Source organism: Gorilla gorilla, chromosome 20, assembly GCF_029281585.2.
Source record: "Gorilla gorilla gorilla isolate KB3781 chromosome 20, NHGRI_mGorGor1-v2.1_pri, whole genome shotgun sequence".
Classification (NCBI taxonomy): Eukaryota; Metazoa; Chordata; class Mammalia; order Primates; family Hominidae; genus Gorilla; species Gorilla gorilla.
Window position 1 is genome coordinate 67,976,534 of NC_073244.2, and position 25,777 is coordinate 68,002,310.

At 41.7% G+C, this 25,777-nt stretch overlaps 1 protein-coding gene across 2 annotated transcripts in view; it reads right to left on the reverse strand.

The window, feature by feature from the left end:
• The window catches only part of NLRP13 (NLR family pyrin domain containing 13), a 40,316-nt gene extending 21,180 nt beyond the window's left edge, over positions 1 to 19,136 (reverse strand). For both annotated transcript variants that reach the window (XM_063700921.1, XM_031004523.3), the window contains exons 1-4: positions 18,793 to 19,136; positions 11,749 to 11,817; positions 11,372 to 11,440; positions 10,350 to 10,415 (exon numbers count right to left, since the gene is read on the reverse strand). In XM_063700921.1, coding sequence (XP_063556991.1) covers positions 10,350 to 10,415; positions 11,372 to 11,440; positions 11,749 to 11,817; positions 18,793 to 19,111 — 523 coding nt within the window. In that variant the 5' untranslated portion in view covers positions 19,112 to 19,136. The remainder of the gene's footprint in view (positions 1 to 10,349; positions 10,416 to 11,371; positions 11,441 to 11,748; positions 11,818 to 18,792) is intronic.
• Between the last annotated feature and the right edge of the window lie 6,641 nt (positions 19,137 to 25,777).

Below are 25,777 nucleotides of genomic sequence, written 5' to 3' on the forward strand. Positions count from 1 at the left end.
CGTCTCAAAAAAAAAAAAAAAAAGTTGCAAAATATGAAGACAGTTAAATAATTTGATGATATATACAAATGAAAAGTACAGAATAACATAAGAGCGATCAAGAACACCTTTAAGAGAGGGCAGAGAAGGATCATAGTGAGAAGCCTCTCACTAGAGGATTCTACACTGAGAGTGGAGAAGAATCATCAGAAGAGAAGTCAGTCTGGGGTACTTTCAGGCAGGGTGGAAGGCCAAGGTGAATGCCCACCCAGAATTTTTTTCTGCAAGCCTCTTGAGCGTGTCCACTCCATTGCCTGACCAGCTCAGCACCCCAAAAACACCTTCTAGCCAGTAGAGGGGGCCCATGAGCCCTCTTCCCTCACCAGCCATCAGGTTTTCCTCACTTCCTCGAAACACTTCAGGGCAACAAGGGATTTGGGCAGGTGAGAGTCCCCCACTCACAGAAGGCTGACCCTACTCGACTCACAAGGGAATCAGTAACTGTAGAGCCTGCCAGTTTCCCTGGTCCCTGTGCCCAGACAGCTTCAGCTGGTGAGGGCTTGGACTCTAGGTTGCCCTGAAGATCAAGGCTTTGTCTCTCCCATTCTCCCCATTCCTGGGTTTCTTCCCAAAATGACTACTGTGGGGCCAGTCACAGCACAAGGGCCAGGACCTCTACAGAGGCTGGGGTGAGGAGGGATTGAGCTAGCGATTCTTAGAAGCCTTCTGGGGCCTACTACGTATGCTGAGACAGAAATGAGCATTCTAGAGTACAGTGACCAAGGCACATGGTAGGAGGCTGGATCATGATTATCTTTGCTTCGAAAACCAAGGAATGAGACGCCGTAATTTATATTTTTAGAACTCCAGGTTTTATAAAGAATAGATTATGATGCATCAGTGTAGGAAAGGAGGTAGAGAAAACAGGTAGAAAGCTACTACCATCTTCATCTAAGTGAAAGTGGGCACCTGGCAGACTAAAATGTATTTGTAGAATATACCCCATCAGTATATGTAACTATTACATATCTGCAAAAAATTTAGGAATGAATGGTAATCACCATTCTACTTTCTACTTCTATGAGTTCAAGATTTTTAGATCCCATATATTAGTGAAATGGGGCAGTAATTGCCTTTTTGTGCCTGACTTATTTCACTTACCATAATATCACAAATGATAGAATTTGTGTTGTCACAAATAATTTCACAAATGATAGAATTTCCTTCTCTTTAAAGGAAATAAAAGTATTCTATTGCATCTATAGGCCATATTTTCTTTATCCATTCATCTGTTGATGGATACTTAGGTTGATTTCATATCTTGGCTATTGTGAATAGTGCTGCAATGAACATGGGAGTGAAAATCTCTTTGACATACTGATTTCTTCTTGCCAAGTGAAATAAGCCAGACACAGAAAGACAAATGCCAGATGATTTCACTTATATGTAGAATCTAAAAAAGTAAAACTCAGAAGTAGAGAGTAAAGTGGTGATTACTAGAAGCTGGGGAATGGCATGGGGAAAAGAGAGGGAAAGGAGAAATTTTGAGCAAAGGGTACAAAGTTTCAGGTAGACAAGAGGAACAAGTTCTGTGATGTATTGCATAGCAATGTAACTAGTTAATAACAGTGTGTTATATAGTTCATTTCAGAGAAAGCAGATTTTAAGTGTTCTTACCACAAAGAAAAAGTAAGTGTTGTGGATTAAGGAGGTTCGAGATGGCTGACTGGAGACATTGGGTGCCAGTTCTTAGAACCAAAATTACAAATAGGTAATTACAGCTACATGCGGTGGCTCATGCCTGTAATCCCAGCACTTTGGGAGGCCGAAGCAGGTGGATCACCTGAGGTCAGGAGTTCGAGACCAGCCTGGCCAACGTGGTAAAACCCCATCTCTACTAAAAATACAAAGATTAGCCAGGCATGGTGGCACACGCCTGTAATCCCAGCTACTCGGGAGGCTGAGGCAGGAGAATCACTTGAACCCGGGAGGCAGAGGTTGCAGCAAGCCAAGATTGCACCACTGTACTCCAACCTGGGCAACGGGGCAAGACTCTGTCTCAAAAACAAACAAAACAAATAGATAATCACAATTCAAATAGAGTATCAGGAGAGAATACTCGAGCCCAACAGAGAACTCATAGGAAGAAGCTGGGGCACAGAAAAAGGAAGAGAAGCCAACTCGGCCAGCAGAGATCAGCTAGGATAGGCTTGCCTTGTCCAGCTCCACCCAACTTCACTCCCACCCCCTCCATGGCTGATCATGGAGCCCAAGCTCCTATGCATTCCACAGACCAGCCCATTGCCTGATGCACAAGAAAGTTTCTCCTGGTAAACAACAATCAAGCATAAAAGCTACTGCAACTGCTGCAGCTGGCTCTAACCTGCAAGTGTTATCTACTGGACTAGATGTCAAACTACACAACCCAATACAAAAGCTGCTGACACAAGTAAACAGTGCTTGGGAACCAGATAAGCTTTAAGACCTCACTAACCTGGCCCCACAGGAGACCAAGAGCCTACTCACACACCTAGTAAACCACTACTAAAACCACATTTAGAAAGCCACTGCACTAATACTGTCTATAACCAAGGAATTTACAGAGTCTTTGTCAATGAAAGCACTCAGAAAATCCAAATGACCCTACTAAACACACATTATAGTCACATCCTCAAGGGAAAAAATAGTCCCATCTAAACAGCAGTAAATGCAAAAATAAGAAGTGATAGTTTCTTCAGATAAGAAACTAATGCACAATTCTTGGCATATTAAAAATCCCAGGTGTTATGATACCCCCAAAGGATTGTACTAACTCTCTAGCAATGGATCCTAACCAAAATGAAAATGTAAAAATGCCAGATAAATAATTTAAAATATTGATTTTAAAGAAGCTCAGTGATATCCAAGAGAAATCATAAAACCTGTACAAAGAAATCAGAAAATAAATTCAGGATATGAATGAGAAATTTATCAGAGATATTTTTGAGAGAAAAATCAAATAAAACTTCTGCAAGTGAAAAATTCATTGAAGAAGTTACAAAATATAGCTGAAATTTCAACAACAGATTAGACAAAGAAGAGGAAAGAATCTCAGAACTTGAAGGTCTTTTGAATTAATTTAGTCTGACAAAAATAAACCAGATTTTAAGAAAATGAACAAAGCCTTCAAAAGGTGTGGGACTACATACAATGTTGGAACCTATGAATCATAGGTATTCCTGAGGGAGAAGAAAGAGCAAAAAGTTTTAAAAACCTGTTGTGGAAATAATTGAGAAAGACTTCCCTACTCTGGCAAGAGATCCAGGCATCCAAATATAAGAGGATTAATGAACTCCAAAAAAATGCATTGCAAGAAGGGCCTCACTATGATATTTATTCATCAGACTAAGTTTAATGTGAAGGAAAAAACGTCCTAAAAAAATCAGTAAGAGAAAATAATCTAGTCACCTATGAAGCAAAACCCATCAGACTAACAGCAGACTTCTCAGCAGAAATCTTACAAGCTAGAAGGAATTGGAACTCTATTTTCAAAGGTTTTTTGTTTAAAGAAATAAACTGTTAACCCCAAGTTTTGTATCCTTCTACAATAAGCTTTATAAATGAAGAAATAAAGTCTTTTTCAGACAAGCAAACACTGAGGGAATTTGTCACTACTAGACTTGTACTACAGGAAATACTTGAAGGAGTTCTAAACATGGAGGTAAAAAGGTTGATACCCGCCATCACAAAAACACACAAAAGTATAAAATACACCAGTCTTATAAAGCAGTTACACAAAGGAGAAAGAAATCAAATGATAGCATGACAGAATTCCATCAAATCACAAAGAAAAAGAACAAAAAAATCTGCAAAGCAACTAGAAATCAACATTGTAACTGGAAAAAGGTCATATATCAATATTAACCTTCAATATACATGGATTAAATGCTCTTCTTAAAAGATATAAATTGGAGGAATAGATTTTAAAACATAAGCCAAACATATGCTGCTTAAAAAAAACTCATCTTACTTCACTATAGACTGAAGATAAAGGTGTAGAAAAAGATTCCACTTTCCCCCTTTGCTTCACAAAAAGCAAACTGGAGTAGCTATACTTATATTAGTTGAAAGACTTTCAACCAGCAACAGTTTAAAAAAAGGCAAAGAAGATTATTATATAATAATAAAGGGATCAATTCAAGAAGATATAATAATCCTAAATATATATACATCCATACCAGAGTACCTAGATTCATAAAACAAATATTATTAGAGCTAAAGACAGCAAAATAATAATAGTGGGAGACTTCAACACCCCACTAACAGCACTAGACAGATCATCAAGACAGAAAATCAACAAAGGAAGTCTGAACTTAAATTGGACTTTAGACCAAATGAAACTAACACACATTTACAGAACCTTCTACTCAACTGCAGAATATATATTCTTCTCATCAGTGCATGGAACATTCCTTGAAATAGACCATATGTTAGGCTACAAAACAAGGCTCAATAAATTTTTTTAAAATGGAAATTATATCAAGTATTTTTCTCAGACTACAGTGAAATAAAACTAGAAATCAATCTCAAGAGAAACTCCTGAAACTATGCAAATGCACAGAAATTAAACAACTGCTCCTAAACAATCTTTAGGTCAATGACAAAATTTAGACAGAAATTAAGTTTTTTGAAACTAATGAAAATGGAGACAACATATCAAAACCTCTGTGATACAGCAAAAAAAAAGTTTATAGCATTAAATGCTTACATTTAAAAAAAATCACAAATTAACAACCTAACAATGCAACTCAAGGAAAAAGAATAAGAACAAATCCAACCCAAAGCTAGAAGAAAAATAACAAATCAGAGCAGAAATAGAGACCAAAATAACAATACAAAGGATCAATAAAACCAAAGGTTAGTTACTTTAAAAAATAAACAAGATTGATAGATGGCTAGCTATACTAACTAATGAAAGAAGAGAAGATTCAAACAAACAATCAGAAATGAAAAAGGAAACATTACAACTGAGCCAACAGAAATACAGATGATCAGAGACTACTATGGACAACTCTATACTCACAAACTAAAAACCCAAGAAGAAATAGATAAATTTCTGGGAACATACAACCTACCAAGATTGAATCAGGAATAAATATAAATCCTGAACAGATCAACAACAAGGAGTGAGTGAATCAGTAATTTAAAAAATTAATAACAAAAAATCCCAGTACCAGATGTATTTCACAACCAAATTCTACAAGACATACAAAAAAGAACTGGTACCAATCCTACTGAAACTGTTGCAGAAAAAGAAGTTGGAGAGGAGGGAGTGCTCTCTAATTCCTTTTATTAAGCCAGTATCATCCTGATGCCAAAGCTCAACAAGGACACAAAAAGACAACTGCAGACCACTATCCCTGATGAACATAAGTGCAAAAATCTTCAACAAAATACCAGAAAACTGATCCAACAACACATAAAAAAGATAATACACCATGACCAAGTGGGTTTAACCCAGGAATACAAGGATGGTTCAACACTCACAAATCAATAAATGTGATTTGCCACATAAACAGAATTAAAAACAAAAACTATATGATCATCTCCACAGATGCATAGAAGCATTTGGTAAAATTCAGCATCCCTTCATGATAAAAACCCTCAACAAACTAAGCTTCAAAGGAACATATGTCAAACTAATAAAAGCCATATATGACAAATCCACAGCCCACATTATACTGAATGGGAAACAGTTGAAAGCATTCTCCCCAAGAATTGGAACAAGACAAGGATGCCCACTTTCACCACTCCTATTCAACACAAAACTGGCTAGTCATAGCCAGAGCAATCAGGCAAGAGAAAGAAATAAAAAGGTATCTAAATTGTAAAGGAAGAAGCCAAATTATCTGTTGATGATATGATCTTATATCTAGAAAACTCTAAAGACTCCTCTAAAAGACTCCTAGATTTGATAAATGAATTCATGAAATCTTAGTATTAAAATAAAGCAATGTACAAATATCAGTAGCCTTTCTATACTCCATAATGATCAAGCTGAGAACAAAATTAAGAAGGCAATCCATTTACAATAGCTTAAAAAAAAACCTAAGGAATATATTCAACCAAAGAGGTGAAAGATCTCCACAAGGAAAACTACAAAAAGCTTAAGAAATTATAGATGACACAAGTAATGCTCATGGATAAGAATAAATGTCATTAAGATGACCACATTTTCCAATATATTGATTCAATGCAATTCCTATCAAACTCCCAGTGACATATTTCACAGAATTAGAGAAAACAATCCTAAAATTCATATGGAACCAAGAAAGAGCCCTAATAGCCAAAACAATTGGAAGCAAAAAGGACAAATCTGTATGCATCACCTTACCCGACTTCAAATTATACTACCAGGATATAGTAAACAAAACAGCATGGTACTAGTACAAAAATAAACATAGATCAATGTAACAGAATAGAGAGGCCAGAAATAAAGCTATATACCTACAGCTAGCTGATCTTCCACAAAGTCAATAAAAACACGCACTGGGGAAAGGGCACTCTATTCAATAAATGGTGCTGGGAAAACTGGCTAGCCATATGTAGAAGAATAAAACTGGACCCTATCTCTCACCATATTCAAAAGCTAACTCAAGATGGAATAGAGATTTAAATGTAAGACCTGAAACTGTAAAAATCCTAGAAGAAAATGTAGGGAAAAGTTTTCTGGACATTGCCTTGGCAAAGAATTCATGACTAAGACCTCAAAAACAAATGCAAGAAAAACAAAAGTAAACTGATGTGCCTTAATTAAGAAGTTTCTACACAGCAAAAGAAGTAATCAAGTGAACAGATAACCTGCAGGATAGGAGAAAATATTTGCAAAGTATACATTCAAAGGGCTAATATCCAGAACCTACAAGGAACTCAATTTAAATAAAGTCCCATTAGAAAATGGAGAAAGGACATAAGCAGACATTTTTTAAAAGAAGACATAGAAGTAGTCAAGAAACAAGTAAAAAAAAAAATGCTCATTATCACTAGGCAGAGAAATGCAAATTGAAGCCACAGTCGAAAAACCCAAATGTTGGCAAGGATTCAGAAAATGCAACACTTGTACACTGTTGGTGTGAAAGTAAATTAGTACAATATCTATGAAAATATTAGGATATTTCTCAAAGAACTAAAAATAGAACTACCATTTGATCAAACAGTGTCACTATTGGGTATCTACTCTAAGAAAAAAAAATCATATCATAAAGATACCTGCACTCCTGTGTTTACTGCAGCAGTATTCACAATAGCAAAGATAAGGAATCAACCTAAATGTCCATTAATGGATGACTGGATAAAGAAAATGTGGTGTGTGTGTATGTACGTATGTATACACATATATACACACCCAGGAGTACTACTCATAAAAGATAATATATCTTACCGCAATATGGATAGAACTGGAGGCCATTATCTTAAGTGAAGTAAGTCTGACACAGAATAACAAATACTGCATGTTCTTACTTATAAGTTGGAACTAAATCATATGTACATATAGAATGGAATAATAGACGTTGGAGACTCAGAAGGGTGGAAAGGTAGGAGGGGGTTGAGGGACGAGAAATTCCTTTAATAGGTACAATGTAAACTATTCAGGTGATGGCTCCACCAAAAGCTCAGACTTTACCACTACACAATATATCCGTGTAACAAAATGGAATGCAAACCACATATTGAGTCAAGACAGTATTTCTGTTAATTTGGCAAATATTTGGAAGAATTTTTATTGATACTTGGAAGGAAAAAGACACCCACAATATCATAATGGATGACATTTTGTTACAGCCTTTTGACATTTTGTTACAGGATCAATTTGACTATAAGCTTTAGATTATATATATATCTTTTTGTCTAGGAGTCCTACTTTAAGAGTGTCTTCTACAGAAATATTTGTGGATATGCACATATGATATGGACATTTATCAAAGTATTGCTTAATGTTTTTTAAAAAGCTGGAAGCCTAGATTTCTGTCAACAGGAAAAGGTTAAATACAAACCATGACACATCCATACAAAGGTATATGGCAAAAGAATAATAAATATTACCTGATATAATCCCAGAAAAAGAGATTAAGTTAAGGATCTGGAGAAGAGGAACTTATCCTGGATTATCTGGGGGGCTAATACAATTGCACATATCATCCTAAAGTAGGAGCAGATGGAGATGAGGCACAGACACCCAGAGGAAAAGACACAGCAGGTGGCAATGAGGCCACAGAGTTGGAGATGAGAGTCATGAGGCCACAACCCAAGAAATACTGGCAGCCACCAGAGCTGGAAGAGACCAGAACAGATCTTCCCCAGAGCCTTTCTACTGACACGTTGATTTCAGTTAATTGGTATATTAGTCTGTTCTCACACTGCTAGTAAAGACATATCCAAGAGTGGGTAATTTATAAAGAAAAAGAAGTTTGATGGACTCACAGTTCCACATGGCTGGGGAGGCCTCGCAATCATGGCAGAAGGCAAAGCAGGAGCAAAGACACAACTTACTTGGTGGGAGGTGAGAGGGCATGTGCAGGGGAACTCCCCTTTATAAAACCATCAGATCTCAGGAGACTTACTCCTTGTCATGAGAACAGTGAGGGAAAGACCCACCCCATGAATCAGTTACCTCCCACCAGGTCCCTCCCATGACACATGGGAATTATGGGAGCTACAATTCAAGATGAGATTTGGGTGGGGACACAGCCAAACCGTATCATTTGGCCTGTCTCTCAAAGAGGTTTTTTTTTTATTGTTGTTGTTTTTTGTTTGTTTGTTTTTTCAGATGGAGTCTTGCTCTGTCACCAGGCTTGAGTGCAGTGGCATGATCTTGGCTCACTGCAACCTCTGCCTCCCAGGTTCAAGCAATTCTCCTGCCTCAGCCTCCCAAGTAGCTGGGGCTACAGGCACACACCACCATGCCCGGCTAATTTTTGTATTTTTAGTATAGATGGGGTTTCACCATGTTGGCTAGGATGGTCTTGATCTCTTGACCTCGTGATCCGCCTACCTCAACCTCCCAAAGTGCTGGGATTACCGGTGTGAGCCATCATGCCCAGCAGAGTTGTTTTAAGCTATCCAGTTTGTCATACAATTGGTTAACAGAGGCCCTAGGAAACTACTATAGCACACAACCTTCATTGCAAGACTCAGCATCAATTTATATGCCCAGGATACTGAACACTGATGCTGCTACACCCAGGAGAAATGATAATGTTATGGGAGGATAGAAGAGAAGACAGATACCTAACACCATGACAAGAAGTCAGTAGATAACCGATTGGAAAACTAAGAAATAGCAGGAAATATTAATCACTTATGACCATAGAAACAAATATCAGAAGTAGCCCCCAAGAGTAGTGGGTGGATGTCTCTGTAGAGCAGACCTCAAGAGCTGGCTGGGAGGATTGATGCTTTGCATTACAAGCTCTATGTCCCTGTGACTCTTTGGGGCTTGTATACATGCACATGTACTTCTTTGATAAAACTAAACTTAGAACTAGAATGTATGTTTTACTTTCTCAGTGTGACAATCTCCATAGGGCCACTGGTACAAAAACTACAGATGCCTATTAATTTACCTGTTAAAAGGTAATCTCAATATCAGTTATTTAACAAAAGCACCAAGTCCAGAAGCAGACACCAGTGTGTGAGAACCTACAGGAAAAACAGAGAATCCCATTTATAGTAACCTATTTTTCTGTAGGAGATCAGTCAGGGTGGTGGGAGAAGTTGTAGGAAAAACGCAAACCTTCTTGGAAGGCCGGGGGAGAGGGGGTTGCAAAGCTTTGGGGAAGAATGAGCTGAAGGCATGTTTCTTACCCTGGGGCAAAGGCCAAGTAGTAGGTACAGAAGAATGCAGGGGAGTTTATCTGAATAGCTTGTTTATCATGCCTCCAGAAACCTGGCCTTTCATCACCCACGTGCAGGAGTAGGGGGTGGAAGGGATGCCACCATGTGAATTGCCCACAAGTGTGTTGACTCAAGGCCTTTGTCATTACATCTGTTCTAAATAAATGCCCGCAGTGCCAGCTTGTCAGGGCAGCAGCTGCTGACTCTTTACAGCACCCTCCTCAGTATCTGTGGGCAGCCCAGTCCCCTAGCCTGCTCTTTCACTGGATATCTGTGTCTGAGTGCATTTTTTCATCCATTGTTCGGCCAGGGTCTGCGGGTTGGACCTGGCATTTTTCAACAAATTGTACTGGAAGAACCAATTGGGAAGAGCTTTTAATTTCTTGCATACCATAAATTGAAGAAAATGTCAGTATGAGGCAACTCTACTCTCGACCTAGTGAAACCAATGCTCGTCAAGCAACCTGTCCATTATCAACATAAAATAGTATACACACCTGCTTCCTCTAGCATCTCTGGTTCTTCTTGGTTTGGATCTTGGCATCCCTGGGCCTGTACATTCCCTGAAATAAACAGTGATGATGAGATATGAAAATACCCCAGACTGAAAATGGGCCACAATGATAAAGGCTCTCAGTAGAACCAACTCTTTCTATGGCAAACTTGAGAGTGAAGAGACTGGAGGAAGCAGCATGCCCAGTTTATATTTTTTATTTATTTATTTATTTATTTTATTTTTATTTATTTATTTATTTTTATTTTTTTTTGAGACGGAGTCTTGCTTTGTCACCCAGGCTGGAGTGCAGTGGCGCGATCTCGGCTCACTGCAAGCTCCACCTCCCGGGTTCACGCCATTCTCCTGCCTCAGCCTCCCGAGTAGCTGGGACTACAGGCGCCCACTACCACGCCCGGCTAATTTTTTTTGTATTTTTAGTAGAGACGGGGTTTCACCGTGTTAGCCAGGATGGTCTTGATCTCCTGACCTCGTGATCCGCCCGCCTCGGCCTCCCAAAGTGCTGGGATTACAGGCGTGAGCCACCGCGCCCGGCCTATTTTTTATTTATTTTTAAGAGATGGAGTCTCACTCTGTTGCCCATGCTAGAGTGCAGTGGTACCATCTTGGCTCACTGCAACATTTGCCTCCTGGGTTCAAGAGATTCTCCTGCCTCAGCCTCCTGAGTAGCTGGGATTACAGGCACACACCACCAGGCCTGGCTGATTTTTGTATTTTTAGTAGAGATGGAGTTTCACCATGTTGGCCAGGCTGGTCTCAAACTCTTGACTTCAAGTCGTCTGCCCACCTTGGCCTCTCAAAGTGCTGGAATTACAGATATGAGCCATTCTACTCAGCTGTAAGTTATTATTTAATAAGAAATACTGGAAGAACTAGATGGAAAGAGTTTTTAATTTTTTATGTACCATAAATTCAAGAAATTTCAGCATAGGCAGCAAATGTGGACCAATGAAACGAGTGTTCCATCAAGCAACCTGTCAATTATCAACCAAGTAATGTACACACCTGTTTCTTCTTCTAGCTCCTCTAGTTCTTCTTGGTTTGGATCTTCACATCCCTGGGTCTGCATATTCCCTGAAATAAACATTGACAATGAGATATGAAAATACCCCAGAGTGAAAATGGGCCAGCAGTAACGGAAGCCCCCAGTAGAACCAACTTTTTCTATGGCAAATGGGATTGAAGAGACTGGAGGAATCAGTACGCCCAGTTTACAGTAAGTTATCATTTAATAAGCAATACTGAAAGAATTAGTTGGAAAGTTTTTAATTTTTTATGCACTATAAATTCAAGAAATTTCAGAGTAGGCAGTGGATGTGGACCAGTGAATGAGTGCTCCATCAAGCAACCTGTCCATTATCAACTTAAAGTAGTGTACACACCTGCTGCTGCTTCTAGCATCTCTAGATCTTCTTGGGTTGGATCTTGCAGCTCTTGGGTCTGCACATTCTCTGAAATAAACAGTGATGATGACATATGAGAATACCCAGACTGAAAATGGACCAGCAATAATGGAGGCTCTCAGTAGAACCAGCTCCTTCTATGACAAACTGGAGTTTGAAGGTCTGATTCCTCCAGTTTCCTCAAGCTCCATTAGCCCAACTGAAGATGCAGTGTGCACTCTGGAAAGTCCACAGCACATGCTAAGCACATTCCTGCCTCAGGGCCTTGGCTCCAGCCCTCCCCGCTGCCTGGATTCCCAGACATCTGCTTAGCTCACTCTCAAGGCTCTGCTGAAATCTTACCTCCACAATGGTGCCTGATAATCCTAATCATGACTACCACCTATATCTTTAATAACATACCTTAGCCTCTCCCCATCTGCCTTATCCTCCGTTTGCACTTGTCACCTTTTAACACACCATGTGATTTATGCATTATGTCTATTGCCTGTCTAGGGAGATGGCTAGTCTGTTCACGGATTCATCCCAAGTGTGTAGAACAGTACCCCACACAGAGAAGCCACTCTAATATCTTTGGAGTAGAATACTGTAGGAATAAAAGCACCAAGAATTGGGTTCAAACCAAGTCCCTCAATTTGCTGCACATCACCACTCTGAATGTCCCCTTCCTCATGAACTAGAAGACCTCTTCTGTAACTCACAGTGGCCAAACTCATTTTACTGTGTAGTACATAGCTGCTGCGGGACAATACCTTGTAAGGGATTTGCATCTAGAGATATGGCTCTAATATTTACAACTCCACTGCTTGTCACTGTTTACATGGCTTGTTCTGGTTAGCAAGCTGTGTCCTGCACTTCCTCCAGATGTTCCATGTTCCTTCGAAGAACAAGAATCCATCATTCTCCACCCATGTTAGCCTAGGCCAAATAATCCCAGCTCTCTGAAGCTCCACAGACCCCACCTGTGGAGTCTGAGCCCTACGGTCCACATATTTCAAGCTGAAGTCTGTCCTGAATTCTAACTCTCCTGGAAGCAGGGAGCCCGAGTGGGAACCTTTTCCTAGGTATAGCCCAAGCAGAGGAAAAGTAGACGATTTTCCCCTCTTCACTGGCTCTGTTTATCCAAAAGCCAACTGTTTGACATGTGGCATTCCTCTGTTGCAAACAAATCCAACGATGTGAGCCTTCCAGGTTATAGCTTTACTGTCAAGTATCAGGCAGCACCATCTGGATCTTCATAGATTAAATTTAAGACTCTAATTTAGCTGGGACCACCTGTCAGAAAAGCCAGGCTATTCCAGATGAACAGCCTAGCAGGACTAGAACATGGCTGCAAAGAGAAAACAAAGGTTAAAAATTAGTAAGTTTTCACTTATTCTCCCTCCTGCTTAGGGAACTTTGCAAGGACATGAAGGAATAGCGAAGAGCAGGCATATGGAAGTTCCATCGGTCACTCACCAGGCCTAGGCATTCCTCCATTCTCTGGTGAGGCGCACTTATCTGAGTATGTTTTAAATGCCAGAGGAGCATGTTTTAGGTAACCAGCCTACCCTTCCTACACCCAACATTACTCCTCCCAGGCTCCATAGATTTACTTAGTGGTGTCTTTATCCTAATCCTAGCAACCCCTGAATGTAGAGAAGCACCGGTGATTTACACATAATTATGCACTTGAGTCAATGTGGTCCCTGTTCCCACTGCATGTTAAACCTCACTGCCCATGCGGAGGGTGGTGGGGGAAATCTTGGCCTTGTCTTAAAGGTCCCCCCAAAAAAATGCTTTACTGGGAAATGATTCCTACACAATTTAAAATGCAACGCATGAAGAATATAGAGTAATTTTAAACTTTTATGTATATAATGAAATAACTTTGAAAAGTATGAATTCTACCCAAGCATAGCCAAATGATTTTTGACAAAGATGCAGAAGCAATTCAATAGATAAAGAGCTCTTTTCAACAAATGGTGCTGGAGCCAATGGATATCTATAGGTGGAAAAAAAATAAGAAGAAAAGGGGTAGCAACCTAAACTTTACACCTTATACAGGAGAAAAAAAAAACCAACCCAAAAGAGAGAATAGATTTAAGTATAAAAGGTAAAAACCAGCCCAGCACATTGGCTCACACCTGTACTCCCAGCACTTTGGGAGGCTGAGGCAGGCAGATCACCAGGTCCGGAGTTTGGGACCAGCCTGGCCAGTGTGGGGAAACCCCATCTCTAATAACAACACAAAAATTAGCTGGGTGTGGTGGTGGGCGCCTGTAGTCCCAGCTATTCGGGAGGCTGAGGCAGGAGAATCGCTTGAACCCGGAGGCAGAAGTTGCAGTGAGCCGAGATCATGCCACTGCACTCCAGCCTGGGTGGCAGAGCGAGGCTCCATCTAGGAGAAAAAAAAAAAAAGAGTGAAAACTATATGACACATTTGCCTTCGATTATTCTCCTTTGCCTGTGAAATAAAGTCTAATTCCTTAAAAAAAAAATCCCAGTTCTGGACTTCCATTTGTACACCTGTGGAAGCCTGAAATAGATTCTTCCACTGCAAATTCGCAGACATATCCTTGGGTGGGGTAGACGGTGTGTGTGTAGTGAGGTGACACTCTCCCAGCTCTGATACTGCTGGCCAGGCACCATGCTTAAACAATCATCCATAAACCACCAGGGCAAGTGACGCTTTCAGATTAAAAAAAACTACCCCAAAGATCAACTAACATGCAAGTTCCTACTCTGTGCCCGGTGCCTTCTAAGCATTTCACCCTAGAAATGTAGAGGTTGGAACAGTGACCCCAGTTTAAGAAAGAATTGTGGCCCCGTGGTAAAAATCACTTGTCCAAGGTTACCATTGGTCAAATAGAACTAGCCTTTGAATCCAGACATCCTGACTCCAGAACCTGAGCCCTTAAGCTAATAGTCCCCAAAAGACAGTACGTGGGTCCCTGTATACACAGGTGTGTCCGCAAACTCACTCTCAAATGCATATCTTACAGCACTGGTCAAGTACAGAAATACTCATGGTACAGTTTCCTAGATGATGGGGCTAACAGGGCATTAAGAACCACCTGATCCACCTGCTGAGCTTTTATCGCCCCCTGCATGGCTGGTGAGGTGGATGTGGCCCAGGGCTTTCTCCTACTTGAGAGGTATCTTCCCCATGACCCATGTCTTTAGAAGGCCAAGTAGGAACCAGACAAGGACCAGGGAAACGGGGCTCCTGTGATGTGCCCCGCCTGGCCCTGCAGCCTTCAGGCAGGAAGTTTATGCCACCATTCGAAATCAGCAACAAGAAAGGATAAATGCTTGATGGGAGGGACACCCCATCTACCCTGATGTGGTTATGATGCATCACTTGCCTGTATCCAAATATCTCATGTACCCCATAAATATATACACCTACTAAGTATCCAGAATTTTTTAAATTTAAGTTTAAATTTTAAAAACATCAGTGACAAGAAACAGGATAAATGCTTGAGGTGATGGACACACTCCATTTACCCCTGTGACTATTACCCAATGCATGCCAGTATCAAAATATCTCATGTACCCCATAAATATATACACCTACTATGTATCCAAAAACTTTTAAGTTTATATTTTTAAAAATCAGCAACAAGAAAGTAAGTTCTTCCTTTGAGAGCATTCTCCTCTGTGCTAATTCCTCTCTCCAGGTCTCTATAAAGAGAGATATTCAGTTGGAAACAGAATTTAAGAGTTCTAAATCTCTATTTTCAATCTCTGATATCCTTTCTTCATGACTAAAACACCAAAAGCAATGGCAACAAAAGCCCAAATTGACAAATGGGATCTAATTGAACTAAAGAGCTTCTGCACAGCAGAAGAAACTGTCACCAGAGTGTACAGGCAACCTGCAGAATGGGAGAAAATTTTTGTAATCTACTCATCTGACAAAGGGCTAATATCCAGAATCTATAAAGAACTTAAATTTACAAGAAAAAAAAAACCTCATCAAAAAGTGGGCGAAGTATATGAACAGACACTTCTCAAAAGAAGACATTTATGCAGCCAACAAACATATGAAAAAAAGCTCATCGTCACTGGTTATTAGAGAAATGCAAATCAAAACCACAATGAGATACCATCTCACGCCGGTTAGGATGGCGATCATTGAAAAGTCAGGAAACAGATGCTGGAGAGGATGTGGAGAAATAGGAACACTTTTACACTGTTGGTGGGAGTGTAAATTAGTTCAACCATTGTGGAAGACAGTGTGGCGATTCCTCAAGGATCTAGAACTAGAAATACCATTTGGCCCAGCAATCCCATTACTGGGTATATACCCAAAGGATTATAAATCATTCTACTATAAAGACTTTTGCACACATATGGTTATTGCAGCACTGTTCACAATAGCAAAGACTTGGAACCAACCGAAATGCCCATCAATGATAGACTGGATAAAGAAAATGTGGCACACATACACCATGGAATACTATGCAGCCGTAAAAAAGGATGCGTTCATGTCCTTTGCAGGGACATAGATGAAGCTGGAAACCATCATTCTCAGCAAACTAACACAGGAACAGAAAACCAAACACCGCATGTTCTCACTCATAAGTGGGAGCTGGACAATGAGAACACATGGACACAGGGAGGGGAACATCACCCACTGGGCCTGTCAGTGGGTGGGGGGCTAGGGGAGGGATAGTATTAGAAGAAATACCTAATGTACATGATGGGTTGATCGGTGCAGCAAACCACAATGGCATGTGTATACCTATGTAACAAACCTGCACGTTGTGCACATGTACCCTAAAACTTGAAGTATAATAAAAAAAGAAAGTAGAAAGAGGAAAATAATAAAGATAAAATCAGAAATCAATGCAATACAAAGCATGCAATAGAGAAATCAATAAAGCCTAAAGTTGGTTCTTTGAAAAAAAAAGAAAAGAAATTAAGACAGTAAAAAAAAGAATTCTAAATCTCATTCCCTAGTTTTCTGCTTTACATCTGCCTATTCCAAACAAGAGTATCTGAGGGCTTTAAAAATGAGACAGGGACAGGGAAAAAGGGTGGAGTGGTGTTCTAGTCTCCATCCCATCCTCCTTTCCACCAGAAGATACACAAAGCCCGAACTTGTATGACTCCGCATGGCCCGTGTCCAGGGTTCTGATATGGAAGACTCAGTATTGCCCACTCTCCTTCCTTAGAACTCACTCATTTGAGGGTAGGAGAAGCTGTACATGGTCAAGCACAGAGCCTTTGGAGACACACTGCCTGGGCTCATGTCCCAGCTCTCCTGGTCACCAGCTCTGCGACCTTGGGAAATTTACTTAAGCTGTCTGTGCCTCAGTTTCCTTCTCTGTAAGATACAAGTAATAGGACCTCCTTCTTATAAATATAGTGAAGAGTCAGTACAAATGTATAGACAGCATTAAGATAAATGCCTGGTTTATGGCCAGGCATGGTGGCTCACACCTGTAATCCCAGAATTTTGGGAGGCTGAGGTGGGCAGATCACCCGAGGTCAGGAGTTTGAGACCAGCCTGGCCAACATGGCAAAACCCCGTCTCTACTACAAATACAAAAATTAGCCAGGCATGGTGGCAGGCGCCTGTAGTCCCAGCTACTCGGAAGGCTGAGGTAGGAGAATCCCTTCAACCCGGGAGGCGGAGGGTGCAGTAAGCCAAGATCACACCATTATACTCCAGCTTGGGTGACAAGAAGGAAACTCCATCTCAAAAAAAAAAAAAAAAAAAAAAAAATAGTCAATGTCTGGTTTATAACAGGCACCAGGAAACATGATTATTTTCAACAGCTCTCATAGGCAGTCAGTTCTTTTATAAAGTGATGTATGCATTCTGAAAACTCACCACAGCAGATTACATGGTGCACTAAGACCACAGGGCTTACAGGAGATAGAATCAGTGATCATGTGTGTGTGTGTGTGTGTGTGTATATATATATATATATATATAAAATTTTAAGCAGAAGCTTAAACAGCATGGTTTTGTACCTGCTGATTAATTACAAAACACTTTATTACCACAATAAACACTGCACGATCCTACAACACCACAATCAGCCCTGTAACACCTCAGCAGGTCTTGCAATGCCACAGAAGATGTGGCATGAAACTTTACCTTGAGTAAAACATGAACTTTGCTTGTGAATATGGGAAGTGTTGCAGCTTGTGAGTTTTTGTGAAGTGAAAGAACAATGATCTGAAATCAGACAGAAAGTGTAGAATGGGCAAGGCTCGTACTGAGGAAGCGGGTAGATGTTTGAGGTATATGCCTGTGTGCATTGTGTACAATCCTACATGGTTCTGCTCAGGTGAGTGCAGGGTCGGTTGGTTGCGGGGGCAGGGTGGGGGTTGTTGTGGTTTCTTAGTGTTTCTCTTGAGCAAAACCATGCATAAGCTAACATGAAATCTGTGCTGCACTCAAATTGTTCCCAGTACGACAATCACATTGGGACAAATTTGCATGTTTAAAAGAAGCCTGGGCTGGGCGCGTTGGCTCACGCCTGTAATCCCAGTGCTTTGGGAGGCCGAGGCGAGCAGATCATGAGGTCAGGAGATTGAGACCATCCTGACTAACACAGTGAAACCCCATCTCTACTAAAAATACAAAAAAATTAGCCGGGCGTGGTGGCAGGCGCCTGTAGTCCCAGCTACTCGGGAGGCTGAGGCAGGAGAATCGCTTCAACCTGGGAGGCAGAGGTTACAGTGACCTTAGATCGCACCACTGCACTCCAGCCTCGGCGACAGAGTGGAGACTCAGGCTCAAAAAAAAAAAAAAAAAAAAAAAAGAAAGAAAGAAAAAGGCTTATAACATAACTGAATGTGCCTCTTCCAATTCCCTTTCTTGCCTTTGCTACTCCTTCCCAGGCTAGAGCACTAAATCTTTATAGCCTTTATGCCTTTAAACATCATACTGTCATAGAGTATCAAGGAGGATTTGTAGGGGGAGATCGGCAGTGTGGAATGACCCCACAAAAACCCAGCGGCTACCTCCTTGCCTCAGGAGTACCAAGCAGCCCTCCCGCCTTCCTTCTTGAGGACTCTCACCTTTCATCTCGGCTCTAACTTTCTCACACAGTGAGGTCAGATTCATTGTCTGGAAGATGCCGAGGACCACTTTCCATGCCTGACCTTTTGGGAAGTGTTCATCCAAAAGAAAGGACAGATTCAAAGGGTCGGCAGCTCTCAAGTTTGCCCAGGGGATACGCGGGAAGTGCCCCTGGGGGGCCGACCAGAAGTCCATCAGCTGCTGGGGTTCCAAGCAAAGCTTGAATTCCTCCAGCTGATACTGATCCAGGGCCATCAGGTAAGGCAGAAGCCCTTGGTTGGTACCACCGTTGGGGCAGGTGATTACAGAAAAGTTCATCTTGCCCAACACATGCAATTTCTCACTTCAGCAAATGACTCCTACATCCACAGAACACTTGGGACCTGCAGAAAAGGAGAGAGTTGAAATCATAAGCCATAAATATCACCGCCTCTCACTGTCTTGCCTACACATTTGAGTATTTTCGCTTCACAGTACTTCCTGCTACTTGTATTAGTACACTTTGTTGTTGTTGTTGTTTTGTTTTGTTTTTTGAGACAGAGTCTCACTCCATCCCCCAGGCTGAAGTGCAATGGTGCAGTCTCGGCTCACTGCAAGCTCCGCCTCCCGGGTTCACGCCATTCTCCTGCCTCAGCCTCATGAGTAGCTGGGACTACAGGCGCCCGCCACCACGCCCAGCTAATTTTTTTTGTATTTTTAGTAGAGATGGGGTTTCACCGTGTTAGCCAGGATGGTCTCGATCTCCTGACCTTGTGATCCGCCCGCCTCGGCCTCCCAAAGTGTTGGGATTACAGGCATGAGCCACCAGGCCCGGCCTCAACTGGGTATTTTCTCTGGCAACCTTACCTAGACTCGAGATCACTGGCTTTCATCCCATCCCAGAAGGAACAATGCCATCAGCACCTGATTTATCTGCCTTACTAACAGTGACAGCTGTCCTAGAAAAGTTACAGGTGCATGATGGTACTTACCAACTCACATTCAGAGGATTCACCTGAAATGTGAATAAGAACATTGAAGTGAATTAGTCACAGTAAAGATCAAAGACATTTGAGAGATGGGAACAGGGGAAACTAATCAGGGAGAAGGGGTAACAAAGAGAGAAAAAAGAAGTTTCCGCCCATCACGATTTTGGCCACCAGGCAGCTAATGGTGATTGAGACAGATCTGCCACTATTCCCCCATAGAACCTGGTCCGGCATGTATGCTGGGTCATGTCAAAATACCAGGTAGCATTGAAGGCAACAGAAAGACAGCAGAACAAAAGACTTTTTTTTTTGTGATGGAGTTTCGCTCTCGTTGCCCAGGCTAGAGTGCAATGGCTGGATCTCGGCTCACTGCAGTCTTTGCCTCCCAGGTTCAAGTGATTCTCTTGCCTCAGCGTCCGAGTAGCTGAGACTACAGGTGCATACTGGCCTTGGCCTCCCAAAATGCTGGGATTACAGGCATGAGCCACCATGCCTGGCCCAAAACACTATGCTTGAAGCTACTGGTGTGTGACCCCCGAATGTCTCCCAAAGAGAAATCTCCAGAAGAGATGTATGTTAGGACCTACCCTGGCAGCCCAAATTCATTGGACTACTCCAGAAATTGTTGGAGAAAAGATGGGGAAGGACACACAGAGGAAAACTTGAAACATCATGAAGAAAAACCCTTTCAGGTATTAGCAGGGAGGATAAAGACTAGGGGAAAAGCTTATTTGAGAATCAAATGACATTAAGCTATCATCGAACACCCAGTAGAAGCTGAGCAAGGGGGCTGGGCGTGGTGGCTCACACCTGTAATCCTAGCTTTAGGAGGCCAAGGTGGGCAGATCACATGAGGTCAGGAGCTTGAGACCAGCCTGGCCAACACGGTGAAACCCCGTCTCTACTAAAAATACAAAAATTAGGTGGGCATGGTGGTGGGTGCCTGTAATCCCAGCTACTCAGGAGGCTGAGGCAGGAGAATAGCTTGAACCTGGGAGGCAGAGGTTACAGTGAGCCGAGATAGCACCACTGCACTCTAGCCTGAGTGACAAGAGCAAGACTGTCTTGAAACAATAAAAAAAAAATTACTCCATGCTGCACTTCTTTTGTTGTATGTCTCGTTTAAATTTTTAAACCAAGAAGATAAGAACTGAGGTATCACATCAGCCACCAACAAACTCCTCCAAGATTATAGGGTTGGGTTCCCGTGAGCCTCTCGTCACGTTTTCATCCACTAGTCAATACATAACCTTGTTTTATATGTGTCTCTGTTTAAGGACACCTAATTTAATACATATTGTTGATTCATTAACATTGAGCCCACCGCCACCAACACTATAGCTCATGCCTGAAAGAAGCTCATCTAACGCATGCATTGTCTTCAGAACTCACATCCCAGCCTTCTTGTGTGTCAAGCACCAGACAGAACTTCCACACTACACAAGGGGACATTTAGACAGCAAAGTCACCGACGAAATGCCCAGAAATGCAAAAACAGGGCACTAAGTAGACCCACCAGCACTGCCTTATCTGACCTCAGCTCAAATTTTTCCTGGCTCTGTGCATGTCCGGATGACTTTGAAAGCTCTGCAAATATTGATTTGGGGGTTGCCAGCAGATCTTAGCGTGTAGATGAATTCACAGACATGGAATCCACAAATGAAGAGGATGAACTATAATTAGGATGAAGCACATTGGGTATGAGACCCACATGATACCATGAAGTTATACAGCAAGTAGGCCAAGTACATAGGACTCGAAAGGAAATTCCTCCAGACTTGATGCATGCATCAGATTGAGCCAAGGAGGGTTGGAAGAGGATTAGGGGGTAGAGCGGTCAGTGAAAACAGCAAGTGCAAAAGCCCCGGAGGGAAAAAAATACAAGAACAGAGAAATTCAGCTAGAAAGTCTCACACAACTGCGGAATCCCCTTGGTTGAGGAGATGGAAAGCTCCTGATCGAAGAAGGAAGTGTGTACAATCAACTCTTGCTCCTAAGAAAACACCAGCAGGATACAGTGGAGTGAAAGGTCCCAGAGAAAGGTGAAACCTTAGAGCAGAGAAAGGAGACGTCTCTTACCAACCAGACTTTGAATCTCACATGAGTTTCCAGAGGCTCTGATTCGGGAAGCCCCATAGAAGTAGTCACCGCCACCCCCTCCTCACCTGTGAGCAGCCCTCGGGTCCGTCTGCCTCCTCTTAGCTGTGTCTCGGGGCCTCCTGTTTATAGCTCTCTTCCCGCTCCCTTTCCCCAGCACAACTCGGGGTCAGTTGAGAAGCTGACAAGACTCAGCTGCGACGTACTATCTCTGGTTTTTCTCCTCCAGATCTAGATAATCACAGGATTCTTCAGGCTGGGAGGCTGAACTGGGTTTAAAGACCATACTATCCTGAAGTAAATGGAGCCATCCACGCGAGCAAAGGGCCACAGATGGGAGTAATGCCTGTGATTACCCCTCCTACCATCTGGGCGATCTCAGGGGGCAATGAAAGAGGAGAGGGAGAAAGAGGTCCTGAGACACTAAAATCACGGTTGCCGCCACTTACAGGACTGTGTCTTCTTCCAACTGCAGGAGAAATGCTCCTTCCACCATTCCATCATGAATACAAAGGATTTTCCACCGAAGTCAGGAACAAGATGAGGATAGTCGTAACTCCGCTGCTATTCAACATTCTGCTGGAGATGTCAACCAATTCTATCAACAATGTTAGCTAGTTTTAAACTCAGGTTACAGGCTTTAAACTAGCAATTGGAAAGCAATTAGAGAGAGGTATAATAATTGGAAAGCAACAGGTAAAACTACATTTGCAAACTTGATTATGTACCCGGACAATGCAAAAGACTGCATGGGAGAACTCCTATCAACAACAAGAGAAATTGGTATTACAGCAGGTAATAAAACAAGTATTCAAAAATCAATAAACTTCAAATATGGAAACTCAAAACACTGGAAAAGAATACCCCTATTTACTATAGCAAAAAAAAAAAATGAAAATAAAATGCTTACTTAAAAACTTCAGAAATATCCAAAACTTATGTAAGAAAAACCATAAAATACATTTCTGCAAGACCCAAAAGTGGACTTAAGCCTTAAAGAAATAAATACCACGTTTTTGCATGGAAAGCTCAACCTCATAAACATATCACTTCTCTCTAATACAAATACATCAAGGTTTTACCTGGAGGTGTGGAAGTGGATTATAAAATTCAACTGAACAAATCGAATTTGTAGGAATGGCCTGGAAAATCCTGAAAAGGAGGAATGAGGAGGGACTAAACCTAGCAGATATTAAAATATACCATGAGGCCTTTATGATTAAAATATAGTATTGGCACATGTGCAAACAGACTGGGCAAAGGAACAGACTAGAAAATCCAGAAATAGGGCTGGGCGCGGTGGCTCACGCCGGTAATCCCAGCACTTTGGGAGGCTGAGGAGGGCAGATCACAAGGTCAGGAGATCAAGACTATCCTGGCTAATACAGTGAAACCCCGTCTCTACTAAAAATACAAAAAATTAGCTGGGCATGTTGGCAGGCACCCGTAGTCCCAGCTACTCGGGAGGCTGAGGCAGGAGAATGGTGTGAACCTGGGAGGCAGAGCTTGCAGTGAGCCGAGATGGTGCCACTGCACTGCAGCCTGGGCGACAGACGGAGACTCTGTCTCAAAAAAATTTAAAAAAAAAAAGGAAAAAAGAAAACCCAGAAATAGAATTATTAACATATATAAATTTGATAAATATTGCATCACTCATAAGTGAGGGAAATTGATTTTTAATAAGCATGGTGATGCTAGATCTGTTTCCTATACAATGGAACAATTTTCAAGCACGTCAGAGATTTAAATGCATAAATAAAACTTTAGAAGCACCAGAAGAAAACAATTGAATTCCTCTCAAACCTGATGGTGGGGAAAGCTTTCTTAGCTAAGATTTAAAATTCAAAAGCAATTAGAGAAAAAATAAACAAATTTTATTACAAATGTTTTTTAAGTATTCATAACAAAAGATGTGTGAAGCAAGGTAAAAAGACAAACTATAAACTGGTAAATATATTTGCAACTTATATCAGAAAGAGTTTATATGCCTGATATTTATTATCTATTTATTTTTGAGATGGAGTCTCACTCTGTCGCCCAGGCTGGAGTGCAGTGGTGACATCTCCACTCACCGCAACCTCCGCCTCCCAGGTTCAAGTGATTCTCCTGCCTCAGCCTCCCAGGTAGCTGAGATTACAGGCATGTGCACCCATGCCCAACTAATTTTTTTTTTTTTTGTATTTTTAGTAGAGATAGGGTTTCACCATGTTGGTCAGGCTGGTCTTGAACTCCTGACCTCAAATAGTCTGCCTGCCTCAGCCTCTTAAAGTGCTGGGATTACTGGCGTGAGCCACCATGCCCAGCCTATATGTCTAATCTATAAAGAGCTTTGAAAAATTACCAAAATGAAATGGAGAAATCAACAATTGTTTGTAAGCAAAGAAATGCCAATGACTCTTAACCATCTGAGAACATGCTGAATCTCCTATACAATAAGAGAAATGCAAGTTCAAAATTATACACATTCTTGGCTATTTCCTGTAAACCTAATGAAAACTATTTTACCTTTGATTTTCTCTCTGCTGTTGTCTGAAGACGCATCATCATAACCTTTGTGAATATAAAACTCATACATAGCCCGGGCATGATGGCATGTGCCTATAATCCCAGCACTTTGGGAGGCTGAGGCAGGAGATCCCTTGAGGCCAGAAGTTCAAGACCAGGCCAGGCTGTTTAACCTGTGATACGCCCGTCTCTACAAAAAATTAGCCACGAGTGCTGTCATGCACCTATGGTCCCTGACATCAGAGGCATGTGAACCAGAGCAACTCCATCTTGAAAAGGAGCTGGATAAACTGAGGCTGAGACCTACTGGGCTGCATTCCCAGATGTCTAAGGCATTCTCAGTCACAGGATGAGATAGGAGGACAGCAAAAAATACAGGTCATAAAGACCTTGCTGATACAATGGGTTGCAGTAATGAAGCCGCCAAATCCCACCAAAATCAAGATGGCCACGATAGTGACCTCTGGTTGTCCTCACTGCTACACTCCCACCAGAACCATGACAGTTTACAAATGCCGTGGCAACGTCAGGAAGTTACCCTATATGGTCTAAAAATGGGAGGCATGAATAATCCACCTGTTGTTTAGCATATCATCAAGAAATAACCATAAAAATGGCAACCAGCAGCCCAAGGGCTGCTCTATGGAGTAGTCATTCTTTATTCCCTTATTTTCCTAATAAACTTGATTTCACTTTACGAACTCACTCTGAATTCTTTCTTGCAAGAGATCCAAGAGCCCTCTCTGGGGATCTGGACTGGGACCCCTTTCCTGTAATGCCGTTTACTCGAGAGGCTGAGGCAGAAGATTACTTGAGCCCAGGAAGCCGAGGTTGTGGGGTGAGTTATGATTGCACCACTGCACTTCGTCCTGGGTCATGGAACGAGACCCTGTCTCAAAAATACACAAATAAAATAAAATTGAAAAAAATTAAAACTCCTATGTAAAAACCGCTGATATTCTATCCTGAGTTGATGCAAAATTGGTAAAGTTGGTTATCTTGTGGGTTTTCTCCCCTTCAACTATAAGTGATTATTATTATTATTATTATTATTTGAGACGGAGTCTCGCTCTGTCACCCAGGCTGGAGTGCAGTGGCACGATCTCAGCTCACTGCAAGCTCCGCCTCCCGGGTTCACGCCATTCTCCTGCCTCAGCCTTCCGAGTAGCTGGGACTACAGGTGCCCGCCACCACGCCCAGCTAATTTTTTGTATTTTTTTAGTAGAGACAGGGTTTCACCGCCTTAGCCAGGATGGTCTCGATCTCCTGACCTCCTGATTCGCCCGCCTTGACCTCCCAAAGTGCTGGGATTACAGGTGTGAGCCACCACGCCCAGCCAACTAGTGGTAATGTTTTTAAAAGAAAATTCCTCAAGCCAGTCCTTCCCAACGCCCCCTCCCTTGTACTCTCTGCT